The sequence below is a fragment of the Syngnathus floridae genome, chromosome 7, assembly GCF_059516105.1.
Source record: "Syngnathus floridae isolate MCC-2025c chromosome 7, RoL_Sflo_1.0, whole genome shotgun sequence".
Taxonomy (NCBI): Eukaryota; Metazoa; Chordata; class Actinopteri; order Syngnathiformes; family Syngnathidae; genus Syngnathus; species Syngnathus floridae.
Window position 1 is genome coordinate 8,263,818 of NC_142419.1, and position 20,179 is coordinate 8,283,996.

Here is a 20,179-nt window from a genome sequence, read left to right on the forward strand (position 1 = left end):
GCGACTCTTTGAACTCTTAAACGACAGTTTGTAGAATAGTTGTGCTTCTAAGGTTTGTGTAACTAATATAGAAGGTTCCTAAAGAAATATTTTTAGCATACACTTATTCACCCTGGCTAAAAGCTAATAATAAGGACTTTTTTCTGTGTCATTCGTCTGTGCTCTTTATCTGTACATAGAGTTAACATTCTAGAGAAACATCATCGTGCCCCATGTCAGATATTGACATGTACTACTGCAGCATGACTAAATAATAATATGTTGAGTATAGTCCAGTATTAAGTTTAACGTTGCTTCTTATTCAGCAGCCATTGCTTGGTTAGGGCATGCAATGCATCACTGTAAACAAATGTTTTGTTTTTGTGTGACAGTAACACTATGACCATAAAAATATGAAAACAATTAATTCAACAGTGGCCATAGACTTGTTCAGTATTGTATCACAGGCATCATTTATCACAATCTTATTTCGCAACACGGTGCTCAAATTGGGAACCGACAGCAAAGGTCAAGGTCAAGTCATTTTATTCATTGACGAAAAGAATATGACCAAAGTGCTTTTGACAGAGATTCAATCAGAGTATTTTTAACATGATCAAACAGTGAATGAATGAAAAAAATATATATAATACAAGGCTGTGAATCACAATAACAAAGCTGAGGAAGCAGACAAATCATATACCATCTTCGAGAAATGAATCCAGTGTGCAGAATTTCCTTCAAAAAAGGCGATGAGAGAATTTCTCTTTCAGGCAACGAGAGTGGAGCTTTGAGATTTGGTCCTTAATAGGAAATGTCTGTGTGGTCAAAACCAGTTACCACGGCGCTATGAATTATAGATGAAAGACAAGGCCCAGCAGTGTCCAGCACTTTTTTATGTAGGTGTGAGGGAATAACATCCAAGGGATGTGTTCTTGACTTCTTCTTGGCTCGAACTCAATTGACTAGCATTATTTTTTTGCAAGAAACCCATCAAGAGAAAAGAGCCCTCAAGATTGCAGGAGGTAAAAAAATGCTAAGCAGCGAAGTACAATAACAATAAAAGAACTAAATAAAATTGTGGTATCAGCGATGTTTTGCTTCAAACTACCTCGCAATCGCGGACTATGTTGTGGCTGCTTCGTCTCGGTCTTCTATGATGCCGTCTTGAAGGCCTCGAGTATCATGTTGGTTTGGTGGGTGAGCCGGTTGGCGCTGACAAATACGTTGAGCACTCTGCGAGCGACCATGACAGAAAGACAAGGACACGCGTGTCTGTCAACGTGCAAAGAAACCATGGCAACAATATTGATCCAAGAAACACTTTGATCTGCCTGGAAGGGAGAATGTCAGGCTTCTGAGGAAACAAGCCAGCATGAATCCACTGGAAATGGGTCAAAGGAATTATTCAGGAAGGGCGGGTTGAATAGAAAGCGAGACTGCGATCAAACGACAAGCATTTTGCGCAGCGGCGACAGCTTGTGTGTACGTACTGACAAAAGCAACTCTTAAATGACGCGAGTGGGGGGGGGGAAACACACTCGGACGGTGAGGATCGAGGAGGACCAATGAGAAAGAACTGTTAAAAGTCCTAACACAGCAAAAAGACACAAAGCGCCCTCTTACTTTCCATCTTTGAAGAAGGTTTTGAGAGCGTCGCTGAAACTCTTGGAGTATTTCACAAAGTCTTTCTTCCGCTGTTCCAGGGCCTAACACACACAACCTTTTCAGTTCTGCTTGTCTCAAAGGAGGCAACTGGGACCCCCACCCCCACCATCATTTTATCTATACTTACCTGTCTGTTTTGATACTGGTACCTTCTGAAGATGGTATTAACGATGTCTAGCAACTCTTTTATGGCACTGGCAATGTCTCTGGAGGACACACAAACGCCCACATGTAAAGAAGCGATAACAATACATTTAAAAATCTCTTTGTTCTTGAGCCAAAATTACTCTTCTTTCATCCAGATCACTGTTTGGTTTTCTTGCCTTACACACACTTACACACACACACTTACACACACACACACAAACCTGATACCTCCACCCCCCATCCACTATGATTTTTTTTAACAACCACTAACTTTGAATTGATTTTACTCTTAAGCCTTTCAATGGGTAAGCTACTTAAGAAATTTGTAAAAGTGTTAAATTCCAGCAAAATAACAGGCCCAAAAAACACTGCAAACCTGCACGTGTAGTATAGATCATATTAATAGGAAAATGTCTGCATTCAATGTCAAACTGAAATAAATAATAATTTTACTCAACCATCCAACCTGCAGGAGGGAAAATAATGATGCTGTGTGACAAACGCCCTCTGGATACGTTGCTTTTGGAATTAGAATTAGAATGTGCAATGAGCTAATTTGCATAAAAAACATACACATTGACTTGTTGAAACAAAGCTGCATGCACACATGAATTGAAAACTTTGTGGAGGGACAAAGGTATTCTGATCAAATTGAAAATATATTGCCTCTTGCATAAGAGAACAAAAGATACAACTGCTAGTAGAAACATCTGAGATGGAACAGTTTGAAAAAATCTCTTTCATGATGCTGGTAGACCTTCTATTTCTTCAAATGTTTTTATTCAATAGGAAAGAATTAGAATTCATTCATTCCAAACTGTCATGTTCATGGACTCTGTAGTATCTGTACAGATGATAAAGACGTTAACCACAGTTAAGAGTAAACTGTGATGAATCCTTTGACAAGTGACTGCGCGTGATAATTTTCTGACAATTAAGCTAACTGGGTAATTTCCTGCGGCACATACGGGCATCACAAGAGAGCTCGCCATGGCTGAAAGCAGCTCAAAATTTTGTGCTACTTCACAGATGCGTTTATGACAGAAAAAAATTAATTACTTTAAAACAAATTTGGACAGGGATATTAGCTATTCCACTCTATATTAGTTTTTGACAATACTGTGTCAGATGACACTAAAACCCCACAAAAAATACCTGTTCATGTTTTGTGCTCTTTCTGAAATGTACCAAGATGCTCCAAATTGGCTCTTTCAGCCTAGCTGACATGAACGTAGTACATTAGAGGTCCGGTGGAGTGGTCACATTGAAAGATGAGTATAAAATGATGAACTGTTTTAGAATCAAGGTTTGTGGTAAATTTACAGTTCAAACTATTGATACATGATACAGTCAGCTGGACTTACCATAGTTTCAAATTTGTATGGGGGGGCAACTAGAGAGAAACAAGTGGACTTAAAAGTTCTACAGTTAATCACACAGTAACACACAAGTATTTATCTCTCTCACTTGATGATCTGCAGGAAGCCCACTCTGTCATTAATCTCATCAGGTATGGTGCTGAGGGTGTGTTTCAGAGCATGGGCCCTCTCATTTAGCTCCTGGAACCCCAGCTCCTGCCTCTCAATTCGGAACTCTGACAAAACACATTGGTACAAAAACAACAAATTACTCCCCTTGATTGCATGATGATGGGCACAGTAGCACATGTTCAAGTTTGCTGAGTGTTGGCATGTACAAAATAGTAAAATAAATAATAGTGGTTGAATAATAAAAACATATATACCTTGAAAAGACTAATAAGAGAAGCCTTTTTTAAACGAATGATAAGTGTGTGTCTGTGAGTGTATGCATTGCAAAAATCAATCACTGTGAATTTACACAAAGGTGTGAATTACAGGCCAGAAGGGAAGGAAGGTGTGTTGCAGTTGATTTGTGGAGAAACAGCGCTCTCAAGTGGACATCTTAAGTAGTAGTTTCCGCACTCCCCAACAGGCAATTTGGACGCTGAGCAAGTATTCCCTGCTTGTGGCGTTCGTGATGCGCACACTTTCGCTTACCTTTCACATCGGCAGCGGCCATGCGAAGTAGACACTCATTATAATTGATTTTCAGGTTCTTCTTTTCAAGTAGTTTCAGCACAAATTCCTCGGTCACGCCAGGGTTCTCCTTCTCTGCCTTAAGACGTTGATTGTAAAGAAAAGCATTTTACCTTGGGTATGTCAATCAAGACCATAAAATGTGACTATTGTAACAACACGTTTTAAAATCACCTTTATAAAGGCTGCACGCAGCATCTGTGCTGCTGACAGGGTGACTTCCTCCAACTGCAATACATCACAAAAAATGCACATTTGACTTTGCTATTTATAGTTGAAATTTAATTTTCTAAATTAGATTAGATCAAAGGATCACTACTAGATTTAGCACTAGTTCAGGCTGTAACAATACTCAAGTCCAGGTTGTTTTTGGAAATACTGGACTTGGTGTCCTTCCCCTATAACCACAATAAACAGACATTTGAATATTTAGGTCTTATGTTGTTTTGCAATTTTATCCGACTCAAGTGGAAGGTCATATCTCTGCCTTTGTTTGTTTTATTACTTTCTATTCCTTTAGCTTTTCGATGTAGACTTTCTATCAATCATGAAAAGGGGTTCCGTCCCTCCATACCTGGTCAAAGACAGGGTACATCACTGTGTACAAAGCCATGACTGAAGTGGTGCTTGTTTCTTTCCTGAAGTCCTCCATGGTCATTGTGGACTGATTAATGGACTTTCAGGTACGTGCCACCTTCCCCGTGTTCAATCCCTCCCACTGACTGATAGCATGGGAACAGAAAAAGATCCAAAAGTAAAGAAGAAGTAAAAAAAACAAGACGAGAGATGTCAATTGATTGTGTTAGTTGTATAGTCTCAGCGTAAAAGATAAATCTGAAAAGTTGTCTTGTAATAGTTGACTTGTAAGGTACTCAGTGGAGGGAAGACTTCAGCTAATAGTCAATACAAAACATGCAGATTTCTTTAGACTGGAAAAAAACATTTTGCACTTTGCAAAACTTGGCGCTTCCAGGCCTGTTTATTTTGATCAAAATGGTTATGTACTACTTCTTCACATACCGCTCCTAAGTCTCTAGGCTCACATCTTTAGTCCAAAGTGGAGGGAATTAATGTGAAGTGGTAATTTAAGAAAACATTTTGTGTTGACGCTTAATAGTGTTCTCATCTGACATCTGTGCAGGCGGTGTGGGTTCAGCTGTCAAGTAAAGGTGGAATGTGAATGACTGTCTACCTCTATATGTGGCTCATAATTGACTGCATGGCCAGTCTGGGGTGTATTATCAGCCTTTCAACCTGATGTCAGCTGAGGTAGTTCCAAATCGTTGCAACACTGAAAAGTAGAAAATGGATGAATAAATGTTAGAACCGTAGTCTGCGGGAAAGTATAACTGCTGTACATTAGTAAATGATGACACGTCTTTAAGATTATTTTCTCTCTCATGCTGCTCAATAATGTAAAGAAAATATGAGAAACAGAATGCAGTTTTACGCATTGATTGCAAAGATTGCAGGTGAGCTGGTATTCCAGCTGACTTGGAGCAAGAAGCAAGCTACACCCTGGGTGTGATCAAATCAGAAAGCCTCAGCTCAGAAAGCCGACTGTGCTACATATTTTTGGTCATTTTTAGTTAATTGCAGAACTGAAGAGAGACAGGGCATATCTTTCAGATGAATACGGGTGTAAAGCAAGGTTTAGCTCCTTTTCTACCAATTGGTTGCAGTCCATAATTCCACTCAGCACTTATCCTGATTCATCAGTGCAATAACTGCACCAACTCCCATTTCCATGATGGCAGCGCCAATGAAAGCAAACTAAAACATCACAGAAAGTGATTTAGATTGGATGCCAGGGCATCTTACTCTAATTTTAAAATATTTCTTAAAATATTGTTCGATTTTACTGATGTTTAGGGTAAGCTAAAATATGAGAACCATCGTTTCTGTAAAAACAATTATCCACAAGAAATAATCATTGCCTTGTATATTAGCAAGATATCAATCCACCCAGACATTATTGCAACCATACATTTTCAGACCTTTCTTGTGCAAAAATGACCAAAAAATGAATTAGTAAGCCTCTTTAGTTGGCAGGGATTTAAATTAACACTTTTATGATGTGGGTTGTTTCGTCTTCAGAAGGCACACATTTTGATCAAAGTATATAGCCTGAAACGTTTCACTTGGGTGTGGTTGAGGACAAAACGGCACACCTAGAGTGACACATGACTTGGGAGCACAGCCAAAAATGAAATCATAATCGAGAAATAATTAAGTGTTCACAAAAATAAGTTAAAATTGCTCGTTCATGTTGTCATAAAACCCGTTTCCATGGTTTACTTTTGGACTCTGGTTTGACGTCTGGTTTGTCCATCAAGAAACATTCAGTAAATTTCAAATAAAGTATTACACGTCCCTACATGTTTAATTAACACTTAAGATTAGAAGACCAAATGGGGGATTCATAACAACAGTGTATAACATTTGGTCTGCTGTCAAAACATTAGCAATTTAGAAGATGATTTAAAGTCAGTACTATGACGACTTACGCTCCACCAACGAGTAACAGGCAAACTTGACAGGAACCGGGACGATCAGACAAGACTAGAACCTTTAGAAGCTTTGACCAACTATACCGCACCTCCTTGTTGACTTCTTGGTCGGAAAGTTTGTTCCGGAATCTGGAGAGCTGGTGAGGGTTAGAGTTGTGCTAATCGAAAGTGCGACTGGTTGTAGTTTTCTAGGTCGGTGTCGCCTCTTCAGCACAACCGTCTTTAGGACTACAAGTCCCAGATAGTGGCTGAAAGCGGAAATGCTATACTGCCGAATGCGAGTGGTAACCATATATTCAAGAACAAAAACGCAAAGACACGTTTTTTTTGTGTGTGTGGTTTATGGTAAAAAAACGAAGAAAAAAAACCCCGAAAACAAGTAACAATAAACTCGGTTATAACAGGCTATTTGTTAGCATCGAAGATATTCATAGGTCGCGCTATTAGGTCAAGACAATTCCCCCTCCTCCCAACTGTTGCTGTCGCCAAAACCTGCCCGGTGGTGACTATGTCTATCTTTGTTGTCAGGCTGCGCTTTTACAGCTAAAATATCTACGTTCCCAAAGTCAATAAATAAATACACAAATGAATGAATGAACGAAATGAATGAATGAACGAATGAATGAATGAAATATCCATCCATCATCTGTACTGCTTGTCCCCACCGGGGTCTCGGGCGTGCTGGAGCCTATCCCAGCAGTCATCCACTCCAAGGTACAAGAGTGTAACATAATTTGTGACTTTTTGTTTCCAATTAAATTAAAATTAAATTCTCCCCACCCTCACCCTCCCCTTTACTAATCAAAATCGATCACATATTAACAATATACCTCTTAATGAAACGTGAAAATATACAAAGCCAACATGTTGCAGAAATGGAATAATGTTTTTCTCCAATTTGATACTCTTCGTTCTTGTTCTCCGGACCAATTGGCGTGCAGGAAGGCGGGGCCTGCGGCAGAGCAGCGTGCAGTGATCTGCTGCGTTGAAAAGGAGGAGAGGAGTAGCAGAGATCTTGCACTGTCAACGCATCATCTCAGCAATTTCCCTTGATCGCTGTACATCGGTAAGCAGTTTTAGACACTAATTAACAAACAATCTCAGTAATGATCAACCTGAAAAAATTTTTAGAATAAAAGACGAACTCGTCAAATCATTAGGACGCTGCTTTTACGATACAATCTGAATCTGTTAGGATGTGACTGTGCTCCTGTGATTATGGGAATTTTTGAAGGGGTTGATTTTATATTGGTCATATGTGGAAGTTTGATAAGGGAGCAGGTGGAAACAAAGTGAATTATTTTTTTTATTATTAATTTTATATAGCTGTTTGCCTTGTTAGTTGTTGTTATGGGCTACAATTGCCTTTATTTGCTACCGTGCTTTCCCTTATGTATATTTTAGTCATTGCATTCGCGAAGATTCTTGTCCTTGAATTACATGGCAAAGACGTTGTAAATGTGAATTTACGAAACAGATTGGAATCGCCTAGTCCTATCCTGTCCCCACCCCTCACACGCCCGCGCACGCGCACGCAAACACGCACATATATACACATGCATAACATGTGTTAATTCTTTCTGCAGGTATAAATCTAACATTTGCTTGTTTTCCTAATTTAAGATTTACAACTCAAAACATGAACATTAGATTCTGTGTTATTCATACAATCCAACCAGTATTATGAGGGAATTAAAACATCTATTTGTGATTTATCTAAATTGTTTGTCAAAAAAGGTACGTATTTTAATTCAGTCTGCTTCATAGTCTGCATTTGAAATACACCATGTCATATTTTGATATGTTGTGTAATGTTGACAAAATTCTCCTCATATTCAAACAAACTATGTTTATTTCAGTCATAATCTCAGTTTAAAAAAAATCCAAAATGCATTGCAACTAATGTTCATCTCTTGATGTGTTGTCTGCCCCCTTCTGCCCTCCTTTAGTACGTATAACATCCTGCTTGCAATAGAATCCTGCTTGCAATAACATTCTGCTCTTGACACCTTTTTTGAATTGTCTACACTGTTTGTACTATGTGTCCTCTCTGCATCCATTGCAGCCTGGTCATCCTGGAAGAGGGACCCTCCCATCTGTGGTCTCTTCTCAAAGTTTCTCATTTCCCCTAGCTGGAGTTTTGAGTTTTTCCTTGCCCTCTTGGGAGTTTAAGGATGTTTGAGAATATTTGCCATTTTTCACATGTCCTGAGTGTTGTTAGTCACCTAAATGTTGAACAGAGGCTGTGACTTGCCAAAGTCAAATTCCTTGTTTGGCACACTCAAACATGGCGAATAAAAACTCTCGAATCTTGAATATAACATATACGTTACATAAGTTGCCAATCTGTGCCTGTGCGTGCGTGCACGCGCGTGTGTAAGTGTGTGCGTGCGTGTGTGTACATGTGTGTCCTGCCTATTTCTTCCAAGCACTGCTCTAATTGCATTTCAATAATTAAATGTCTTTCAAATCAGCCTTGCAAAACCAAAACAGACAAGCGATGCAGGGTTGCTTGCTCAGTGCACACAGCAACCATCAGCTACCAAGTGTGTGTGTGTGTGTGTGTGTGTGTGTGTGTGTGTGTGTGTGTGTGTGTGTGTGTGTGTGTGTGTGTGTGTGTGTGTGTGTGTGTGTGTGTGTGTGTGTGTGTGTGCGTGTGTGCGTGCGCGCGTGCGTGCGTGTGCGTGCGTCCAATACACGCTTTGCTTCAAAGCCACATTGTCACAAACATACCACATATCTTCTCATGCTGTTACCAAATCCTCTGTGCATCGCTGCATAAAATTAAACAAGCTTTTAAATCTAGGTTTATCCTCAATTACCTTCATTCTGGCAGTTGCTGAATTTGCATCGTTCTAAAAACATAGAACTCGGCCCTGTGGGAATTTGCATGAAAAACACAATGGAATCCAAACACAATGAAATAGATTTTCTTTTGTGTCATAAAATGAAGTTGTCACGCATCTACGTGACCCGGACTCTGGACAGCTCCTCCCTCCTGCCCCTCCTGTCCTGACAGCAGCATTTAGGCTTTCATTGCCCACTCCATCGCCTGTCCCATCGTCCGTTCTGTCGCCCATTCCATCGCCCGTTCCGTCGCCCTATCTGTAGCCCTATCTGTAGCCCTATCTGTAGCCTTCGTAGCCTGGTCTGTTACTCTGCCCGTCACTCTGCCCGTTACTCTGCTTGTTATCCTTGTCGCCCCCTGTCACCCTGTTCTTCACTACCCCTTTCCCTCCAATAAACCCCTTTTTTGGTCCAAGTCGCATTTGGTCACCCTGTCTCCGCCCCTGACAGAAGTAAACGCACTGAGATTTAAGAGATCCATAGATACATTTTACTGTGCTATGGGGGGTTAACTTGGGAAACAAACTTTCTTTTAACTTCCTCAATTTGTGAAGACCCGTTCTTTTAATTGAAAGTGTTCTGTTCAGTGGGTCCTCTTTGGTAGATTCTTTTTCATCAGTTAATTCTTCCTCATCAGCATGCATCATGCTGTCTTTTTTCTTTCTCATCGTCATGCTCATCATATACCCCCACGTCATACATATTCTGGGCGGAGACAAGGCAATATGCATAGTCCATTAGTGTTTTAGAACAGATTCCGTTTGACCTCTGAGGCTCAATTAAATTTGACATTTCAAATTATGAACGACGTCCAAAATCTTTAGATCTGGCTGACTGATGTTTCATTCCTTTAGCTTTTATCGCTGTGTTTTCCACCTGTCAGTCAAAATGTTTGTGCTTTTTGTTTTTCCATGAATTTGCTCATCCTTCCCCCAAATCAATGTCGCTCCGTCGAATATCCTGCCTTTTCCTCTCTGCTGGCTTCTGTTAGTGGGGATTAATAAAGGGTTGTTAACCTCTTCACCCTCTGTTAAGCGTACAGTGAGTATCCCGGGACTTAAGGTAGATTCCGCCGGCCATTATGTCATTTTCTAACAAGGGAGGCAATCAGTCAAGTCACTGTAACGAGGATGGGCTGCAGATGGGGAAATTACTCTTGATGTTACAGCAGCAATCACCTTCTCCACGAACAGAGATAATTGAAGTAGACGAGCCTACAGCATGACTGAAATTGAGTTTTTTAATGAAACACTGTGCTAACTGCTTAAGGAGCAGAGGTGCTGTGTTTTTGAAGTTAAGGACCTCTTGGTTGTGAGACAAATGTGCTAACCACTACCATACTGCTGGAAAGTGTCACAGCCAAAAAAAAGCACTTCTGTTTTGTTTCTACACAGCGGATGTTTCACTTCTGTTTTAATACTGTTTAATTTTTGTGGGTGTCTATGATTCATTGCATTGCTATTGTTCCAATGTTTTTTTTTTCAATGCCCAAATACTGCATATTGTCATGCATGACTGTGGTTCAAACATACAGTACTAGGATATATTTTGGCCCCTGTTCCCAAAACTATGCTTTGACACTGCTTTTCCACTTTAGAGGCAGTTGATAGTTACCAGTAGACAGCGCGAGGCATTTAAACCAATTTAAGGCATGTTTGCACTGCCTTTCCAGTGAATCGGCACACAAGAGGCATAATAGCAGATTTATTCACTTGTTTCCTTCACATAGAACTGTGTGCTCCGCCTTTACGTCTTCACATGTAATAGTGTGGTGACTTCAGCGCGACAACTGCTTTCAATGCAAATTGCCATCTCCTATACGCAATTTGCACACCGGTTAGTGAGCTAGTAGAATGGCAGAAAAAAGGCTTGCATGGCTAAAGTAAGTGTAAGGTTTGCAGACTTTGCTGCTGTTGATACAAAAAAGAACATTAACGCGGGAAATAAAACACATTTGTCTGGGTAGCGTTGTGAACTATAATAGCGTTCATTTTATATTTTTTAAAAGATGCGCAACTGAGATGTGTTAGAAAGGAGAGAGAGGTCTTGTGCTGGTGAAGTTGACACCTCAGTACTTCTCCATCCATCACTCGCTGTTGCCTTGGTAACCTTGGATCCTGGAGCAAACGTGTAGGTCATAGTAAATGTGTGTGAATCTGGAGGTGTGATCCAGCCGTAACCATGTTCATCCTTAAAGTAAGTCCCATGGACTCCCAATCATGCACCCTCAAGGTGTAGTGTTTAAATGGCAGGAAGGATTACGCTGCTGGCTGACGTCACTTTTTAATTGCGTAAATGTCAACCTTCGGATTACATAGGAGGGATTAGGAACTACTTTTAAATGCCAGTCAGTTTAATTGCATGGCATGAACCAAATGGTCAAGATTAGGGGATTTTCATGGTGATTTTGTTGTGTTAGTCACGAGAGTGAGATACGTTTAACAGATGGGGTATTTGGTTTTCTTCCTTACCTACAGTATAAGATCTGCTGGGAACCCTACATGAGTAGCTCCCATGAAGAAAAGCTCAACTAACTGTTGGGAAGAATTTTTTTGGAGACAGTGTGCCGCAACTCAAAAGGTCAGAATGTGCTAAAGGAGCCACACACAATCGTTCATCTCTCCTCTCATAAGGTCAAGAATTTAAGGTTGTCTGTTTGACTCTAATCCTGTTCTGGCAGCCGGCTGGTTGAGTCACATGCCAGCCCTCCACATCTCTGTGAAACACTGACAAGTTTTATTTTCACCTCAGTACAGATCAGGATCTTTTAAAATGTTTTATCTGACACCAATTGTGAATTTGAGAAAATTCTGTTATTTCTCAAGATGGTCAATCAAATCCAGGTGACTCATCTGGATACTTTGACTGTACAGTAACTGTATTAATCAACATTTAATATTGTTATCCAATTCTTTTGTGATTAAAAATCTTCACAAATGTAACTGTCAATTTCTAGGCTACCACAGAAAATTGCTTGTTTTTGCCTAAAGGTCAATCTGCCCCTGGAGCTCACCACCTTGATAGACCGAAATGTTAATGAGCTTTTAACTAGGACATTTGTGATTACATCATAGTAAGAAAGGTCAAACTCATTAAAGCGTGCATACTTGGACATCAAACAAGCGAGATCGTGATATTTGATGCCTGTGTATTAATATGTACTGTAAGAGGAAACTAAACATCACAATGTCGATATTTTGTCCTGCCCCTGCTGACTGCAGATAAATTGCGGTACTTAAGCCAAAGAAGAAAAAAAATTCGGTTGTTGCTTTTTTTCCTAGATTGGGGTCTATTATTTTCTGTGGTTTGTTTCCTCTGTCAACTCTACTAAATCTTGGCATGAATTACTGTTATGAATCGATCCACCCACTGCCCACAGTTTGTGACGCCCCCAACTCCACCCCGTTTGAATCTCTGAAGATTGTGGTATCATTCCAGATTGAAAATTAAATATTTGCCTTTGGCAAGCACTACTCTCTAGTCAGTTAGTTCTTTGTCAGTGATTGGATGCAAAAAGAGCTGGCCCAATTCTGACCATCTAATGGGCATGAGAGGAAAGTAAAGTAAAGAAAAAAACTGGCAGGGGCGCTCGTGTAGATGCTGCTGATTGTTGTTGCTGATGCTTTGTTTGTCGCCTGCATATATAGTAACAGTCAGCAGATTCCAGTCTGGCAAATGGTTAGCGCCCACCTTTGTGGGAAAGACTTTTTCTGGCGCAGCATGACTGTGCCTCAGTGGCCAAAATAATGCCTGGATGGTGTGGAAGGACTTTTCACATACCCTACCAAGACTCCATTTCTATTGTCATAAATATGTATGGCAACCTCTTGTGTTATTAGAGACGCTATAAATCTATGCACGGTTGGTTAATCATACCACAAATGATCACAGAAGTGCATTTTGGTCAGTGAACCGTATATTGATGTTTTTATTGTATGCATATTGAGTGTTACTGACTTAAAATGTGACGGACATGACGTGGCTAATGTGGGCTAATGACTCATGAGCATTGAGCAATTTGTTTTATGGTTTTATTTGGTTTCTCACTACAGAAGACCTACAACTATTTTACGGATGAAATGCATCTGTTCCAATAAACTCTGCTTTAATTTGGGCTAGTTTACTGCTACTTACAACAAATTGGCGGTAGTTGTCCTACACAGCCGGCATGCTGGGAGATTAACTGCCAAATTGGCCATAAAAAGTCTAGTGTAACCTCTTTTGCTGACTTTCTTTCTTCATTGCTGTCTCCTCTCACCCATCCTCTCCCTGGCCTTCATGGTTATGTATAATATCCATCTTCCCACATTTATCTCTCACTGTCTCACAATATTGTAATTCCTACCTTTTTTTTTTATAAATAATCTTGTCATCACTCCATCCTTCTGTCCCCACCTCTTTGGCCTCCCAATCCCATTATCTCTCTAATCCACTCGTCATGTATCCTGTTATCGTTCTCCTATCATTCCCCATTTGGTGTTTGGTCTTTATTTTTTCGATCTCTCTCTCTCGTCTGCACCTTCATTTCACATGGCATCCTTCTTCCCCTTCAGCTGTCATTGCAGCAATGTGGATCCCGGACTCTTCATCCCCTCTCCTCCTGATCCTCTCCATCCTGTTGCTGGGCTACAGTTGCCGAGCGGCGGACATTCCAGAGAACACTACATCCGAATTCTCTGTCAGACTGTACCATCAGCTGCAGGCGACAGGGGGTCAAGACAACATTGTTTTCTCCCCCTTGAGCGTAGCCTTCGCCTTGGGAATGGTGGAGCTCGGAGCCAGAGGGGAGTCGCTGGAGGAAATCCGACAGGCCATAGGATTTGACAACCTGCTGCCAGGTAACAAACACGTTTATACAACTTGACAGTTTTATGTCAGGAGACAAGGTTGCTTTAACTCATCCATCCATTCTCTACACTGCTTATCCTCACTAGGATTGAAAGTCCTTCCTATAAGGCAGTCCAACTCTAATGGAGCGTTGAATCATTTTCTGCCTGTCACGATACGGTGCTGGCATAGCGAGACAAACCGATGATTCTCTAACAAATTTGGGAAAATTGAGTCAAATCCAGCGGTGCTGATGATCTTTTTTTTTTTCCCAGCAAAGTTTATGCACTCAAGACTGACGTTTTTCTCCCGCATCTTCATTTCTTTGCTATATGAACTTGTTTGTGCCCTCCAGGTGTGGAATTCTCTTTGCTCCAGAACCTAACAGCAATGTTATCCGAGGACGTCAACCAGTATACAGTCCGCTTAGCCAACGGTCTCTTCGTACAAGAAGGTATCACCTTCAACCCCGAGTTCCTACACCTGATGAAGAAATTTTTTGGAGCCAATATTCAGACCGTTGACTACAGCGAATCAGCAGCTGTCGCCGAACAGATCAACAGCTGGGTGGAGAATCATACCGAGAGTGAGTAAGAAAAACAAACCATTAGACTTGTTCCACTTTACTTAGCATGCGCTCCACAATCAACTTTTTTGCAGGTAAGATCCGAGACCTTCTATCTGCCGAGGATTTTAGCGAGGTGACTCGTCTGACCATGGTCAACGCCATCTACTTTAGAGGCTCCTGGACAAATCAGTTCAGACCGGAAAACACCAGAACCTTCTCCTTCAGCAGAGATGATGGTTCCGAAGTCCAGACGCTTATGATGTACCAACTGGGTGACTTCTACTATGGTAAGAACATTAGCTGATCATCACTCCTGACTTATGTGCCTGAAGATACATGTTGTGCTCATCACCTCCAGCCAAGCACAAGAGAAAGTGTTTTGATCTGTGTTTGCTTTGTTAGTTAGCTGAACAAGAAATGACAACGGTTTGTGGAGAAAGAACCAATCTTAATAATCCTAAAAAATTAAACAAAGATTTATTTATTCTTGTTTTAGATTTTGTTACATGGAACCACAGAATCAAAAATAGTACTGCACATTTTTTGATAAGTTTGTGACTCAAGGCAGTCAAAAAAATTATATAAGTAGATAATATTTATGAAAGTGCAACGTATTATGGGTCTTTTTTTTGCCAATCTTTACTATTGGGTAAATGTGTTTGAGTGAAACGGTGAGTATGCGCCTCCATCCTATTATTTTGTAATCTGATGTGCTGCCAAAGGAAATTACATCAACCTTTCACCGCATGGCTTCTAAAGTTGTCGCATCTGCGCTATTTTGGTGCAGTGAGCTTGCACACTTGTGAACGCCAACGTTCGCAGGCTGCTCACATACTGATGTATGTGTGCCTGTTTGTTTGTAGAGACTTGACTGTGAATGTGTGTGAGCTTTGAAGAATAGAGGGATAGGTCCACGGAGAAAAGGCTGTGTTTTCATTTTCATATTTTGTAGGAAGATTGTGGTGTGGCAAAGTCAAACACCCCCCCTCCCAATCTCTGCAGCGATGTTGCCTCATCTCAGCAAGTTGAATGAAGCGTAGGTGTTCAAAGTCAAAGACAAAATTTCATTTTAGTTTTTATTCTTTTTTATTTCTTTCTCCCGCTGGTGAAATCTTATCTCCCCAGTAAGATACCATATAATTTAATGTCTTTTAATGTAACAAATCTAAGCATAATGTTAATTTGGTATTTATTTGTGTATGAGTTATGTTTGTTTGTTAAAGTTAAATGGATAACTTTACAGGATACAAACGTATATAATCACACATGGGTGCATCTGTTTACTCTTTCTCTGATGGTAAGCGACTCATGCTGAATGGAAGCACTTTTTAAGAGCAAATTCAGTTTGACTCCTTAAAGTGCAGCATGAATGGTTTTTAATTAGGGTTTAAGCAGCCTCACAAGCTTTAATCAATAGTGCGTTCAATGTGCCCAGAGAGGTGTTCATCTGCACGAGTTTCTCCTCAGGGAACTCGCAAGCCGAGGAAAGCGGGACACACAGTGAGCATCAGTCTAAGTGTGTGTGTCTAATCTTGTTTATTTAAACACCTATTCTCCTCCCAGGTGAGTTCAGCGATGGCTCCCAGGAAGCTGGCGGTGTTTATCAGGTCTTAGAGATGCCGTACGAGGGGGAGGACATGTACATGATGATCGTCCTGCCTCGGCAGGAAGTGCCATTGGCTTCTCTGGAGCCTATCATTAAGGCACCACTGCTGGAGGAGTGGGCCAATAATGTTAAACGACAGAAGGTGGAAGTCTATCTGCCACGGTAAGAAGCTGTTTTACCAAACATGCAACTGGTTATTGTTTAAAAATGCTTTTAAAAAAAATCTGAGATGGGACCAAGTCACACATGTGCAAGTCTCAAGTAAGTCTCAAGTCTTAACCTTTAAGTCTCAAGTAAGTCCCAAGTCATTTTTTTCTTGGGCAAGTCAAGTCAAGTCAAGTCCAAGTCAAGTCCTTACATAGGTCAAGTCAAGTCCAAGTCAAGTTAACTGTAGTTTTTATTTATTAACTTGCTCCATATTAAATCATATTTACTTAATTCAGTTTCATCATCATATTCATTGCATTAAAGCTATATATACACACCTATTTAGATAAATGAAAAGCACTTACTTGGCAGAATGGCTCTTCAAATGACGGACAAAGTTTGAAGTTGTCGTCTGGCTGTCCGAAATGTTTTTGTTGCATATCTCGCACTGTGCTGTCCGTCTTTTGCTGTCATAAAAGTAATTGCCATAGCCGAAAGTGATGACTCGCGGTACCGCTCCCACTGACATGTTTGCGCATGTCTGATATAAAGGGGCGTGATTCTCCAATAAACACGTTCGGTAGGTAGAGAGGGCACGACTGATTGATTGACAGGGTAGTGATCCAATCATGACAACGCCATTCTCGGCCTGCGCTCCTACCGTGTTATCGATATTATTTTTTTAAATGTATTATTAATTTTATATTCAAACTGAAAACATAAACTAAATAACACTGAAGCCATTCAAGTCATCGTGTCTCAAGTCAAGTCAAGTCCCGAGTCTTTAACTTCCAAGTCCAAGTCGAGTCTCAAGTTTTTTGATTTTTTGTCAAGTCAAGTCACAAGTCATCAAAACAGCGACTCAAGTCGACTCGAGTCCAAGTCACAGTGACTCGAGTCCCCATCTCTGAAAAAAATCCAGCATTCAAAACGTGTGAAAAGGGTAGCAGCTGGAATTCACGCTATTGGAGCGTTTCTTTAACCAATCATATTTTAAATGTCCCAATTTATGTTGATGTCAAGCATCAACACAGCAAGTTGGACGAACAAAATGCATATGTAGCAATTTGCACAAATTCATAAATTTCATAATTAGGATCATTGGTGATGTGATTTACTATTTTATATGAACGTTTTACATTTTTGTCATGTTATGTGGTAAATATTGCCTCTAAACTACTCCAGTCAATGTTCATAGCACAGCTGCATGCTGTTACTGTACGTATATTATGGTTTTGTAAATTATTAATGATTTCTGTACTTGCCACATGATAGGTGTTGGATTAAATCGACTAAATCCCCACTTAAAGCCCAGGAATGAAATGCACCACCTGCCACTGGCTTTAAGAATGAATACATTACTGTGCTAGTAGTCGTTCACAGTTACGTATAACTGCAATGCATTGAATTGAGGGGTTCCCTTTTCCTTACTCTGTGACTAACTACATCTAGGTTCAAAGTTGAGCAGAAAATGGACCTGAAAGAAACTCTGCAGGAGCTCGGAATAAAGAGCATCTTCACTAAGAATGCTGATCTCTCTGCAATGACTGGTGAGGCTTTATGAATCATCAGACATATAGGACCAATAAAATGATCTTGAAATCAAATCAATCTGGTTGTTATAACTGCAAAGTTAGTCTGTATTCAAAGTTGGTTCATTATTTGTGTTGATTTGCTGCACTGAAGTAGCCTCCAGTACTTGCTGAGGTAACCAAGGTAACTGCCATTGAGTGGGCAGGTTGAAACTGTCGCATGCCCTTGCAAAAATAGATTCAGTGAGAGAAACACAAGTACAGCATATGTAGCTGTATACGGGGAAATTATCACATGTAAATTGGGTGAGGGGGTAGATCCCTGTAGTGCCACTTACCCGTAGCACACATTATTTTAACGTCTCTGATGGATGCAAATCCGAGTAACGATCTTCGCTTTGTGTCTGTACGATTGTTTCAGGCTCGAAGGAGCTTTATATTGGCAGGGCAGTGCAGAAAGCCTACCTGGAGGTGACTGAGGAAGGAGCTGAGGGAGCTGTCGGATCAGGTAGATTTTGATATTCCAGTCCAGCCCACACATGTACGATTAAGAATGGTACATGCTGATCTGGTTTGTATTTATGAGCAAGATGACAACTGCGTCACCTAAGTATAAATTGTATGACGAGTGGGACCCCGGATTCTAAAGTCCAATCCTTTTGGATTGTTCTTGATTTTTTATTAATCGGTTCATCAAATTGTTCATCACTATGCATACTCTGCATACGTAATTCAGTCTGAGATTTTAAATGAAATAAACAGTTGCTGGTTTTCCAAAATGTTGAACTGTAAACACTGCCCTCTTCTGGTGGTAAATGCTTTCGCTTCAGGGTCTTCTCATTGTCTATCACACAGGAATTATTGCCCAGACCAGGACTCTGGTGCTGTACCCCCAAGTTATGGCTGATCACCCATTCTTTTTCATCATCAGAAATCGGAGAACAGGTACTTGAGTACGCGTGCATGCCTGTGTGAGTTTGTAACTCGACACATCATATTGCTTTGTGTAAAAACGCGTTTGTGTCCCTTCAGGGTCTATCCTCTTCATGGGCAGGGTCCTGACCCCTGAAGTCATCGAGCCTAATGACCATGACTTTGACTCCATGTAATCTGTGGTGTCACTCATTCTCAGCCAATCAGATTAATCCCACCTCTTCTATCAACACCTGCATCACCTGTATTTTATCAAGATGTATCAAGTATTGATTATGCTATTCGTATATTGGTAAAAGACATGAGTGTGTTTTGATACAGAAAGCTCTATGGATGTAGACACACAGAGGGTTAAATTGTAAATATTCTCTAGTTAAGTAATGGAGAGTATCGTATGCGAGTACACATGATATTCATGCAGAACCACGTTTTAGTTTATCCACTTTATTCTCACGCACGCACAATCCACAAGAACGTTTGATTCTCTTCTTTTCAAACATATTAACACGATAACACCTGTACCTTGTGTTGCCCTTTAATGTATTTGAATATGCTCCGTATTTATTGTGGCGAAAACACGCAATCTTCAGTCTTAGTAATGAACATCCAGCAGACCATGATCGTATTGTTTTGTACACTGTAGGCACACGATTAAACTGCCTATGATATGCCTTATCACATGCAAGTGGTTAATCAAGCCTTGCTGGGCATCTCACAGGTGAGCTGAGGAGACTGCAGAGTTGCCATAGAGACCAACTGCGGCTTGCTTAGCACACTGCAAAAAAAGTCCACTGCACCAATTTTGGGCTGTACATATTTAAGGAGACAATAACACCAGCTGTATACACTCTTATAATCAATAAAAAGATTAATGATATTATGCTTAACCTTGTTTTTTTGTGATATACGGTTTTATGTATGATACAAAACACCTTTCGGGATCCATTTTCACTGCTCAAGTACGCATTCTAAGTAGTGTAGTGGAAATGCACACAATAAAATGATAATCTGATATAATAGTTCCTATTTTATCTTTCTTACCTTGTGTCAATCCGCCTTTCCCCAAAAGGGTCATATGTCGGCTGGCTGGACCTTGGACTGCTCGCCAGTCGCAAGGCACATATGATATGGACAAGGAACACTCAGATTGGCACCTGTGGACAGTTCATGTCTTCAGTTTAGCTAACTTTTATGTTTTTGGAATGTGTGAGGAAGCTGGTACACCTGGAGAAACCCACACGAAATGAGGATCTTAAAACACATTATAATGTTGAAACAGTATTGATGACACGAATTCAGAGCTAAGGAAGCCTCCAGTAACATGAGATATGAGGTAGCAGCAGCAGCCATTATATAAC

At 40.4% G+C, this 20,179-nt stretch overlaps 2 protein-coding genes across 2 annotated transcripts; one reads left to right on the top strand and one right to left on the bottom strand.

The window, feature by feature from the left end:
* Positions 1-508: 508 nt before the first annotated feature.
* Positions 509-6,619, bottom strand: pdcd10a (programmed cell death 10a). Its single transcript, XM_088381684.1, has 9 exons — positions 6,451-6,619; positions 5,044-5,142; positions 4,426-4,573; positions 4,026-4,079; positions 3,813-3,930; positions 3,262-3,388; positions 1,775-1,853; positions 1,606-1,688; positions 509-1,215 (listed from the first exon to the last, which is right to left on the bottom strand). The coding sequence occupies exons 3-9, from the start codon at positions 4,507-4,509 to the stop codon at positions 1,134-1,136; spliced, it is 627 nt and encodes a 208-aa protein (XP_088237810.1). The 5' UTR covers positions 4,510-4,573; positions 5,044-5,142; positions 6,451-6,619; the 3' UTR covers positions 509-1,133.
* A 685-nt stretch (positions 6,620-7,304) lies between these two features.
* On the top strand, positions 7,305-19,698 carry serpini1 (serpin peptidase inhibitor, clade I (neuroserpin), member 1). Its single transcript, XM_088381609.1, has 9 exons — positions 7,305-7,427; positions 13,762-14,046; positions 14,391-14,621; positions 14,696-14,890; positions 16,167-16,371; positions 17,809-17,906; positions 18,310-18,396; positions 18,744-18,833; positions 18,921-19,698. Exons 2-9 carry the CDS (start codon positions 13,776-13,778, stop codon positions 18,995-18,997), a joined length of 1,254 nt encoding a protein of 417 aa, XP_088237735.1. The 5' UTR covers positions 7,305-7,427; positions 13,762-13,775; the 3' UTR covers positions 18,998-19,698.
* The last annotated feature ends 481 nt before the right edge of the window (positions 19,699-20,179 follow it).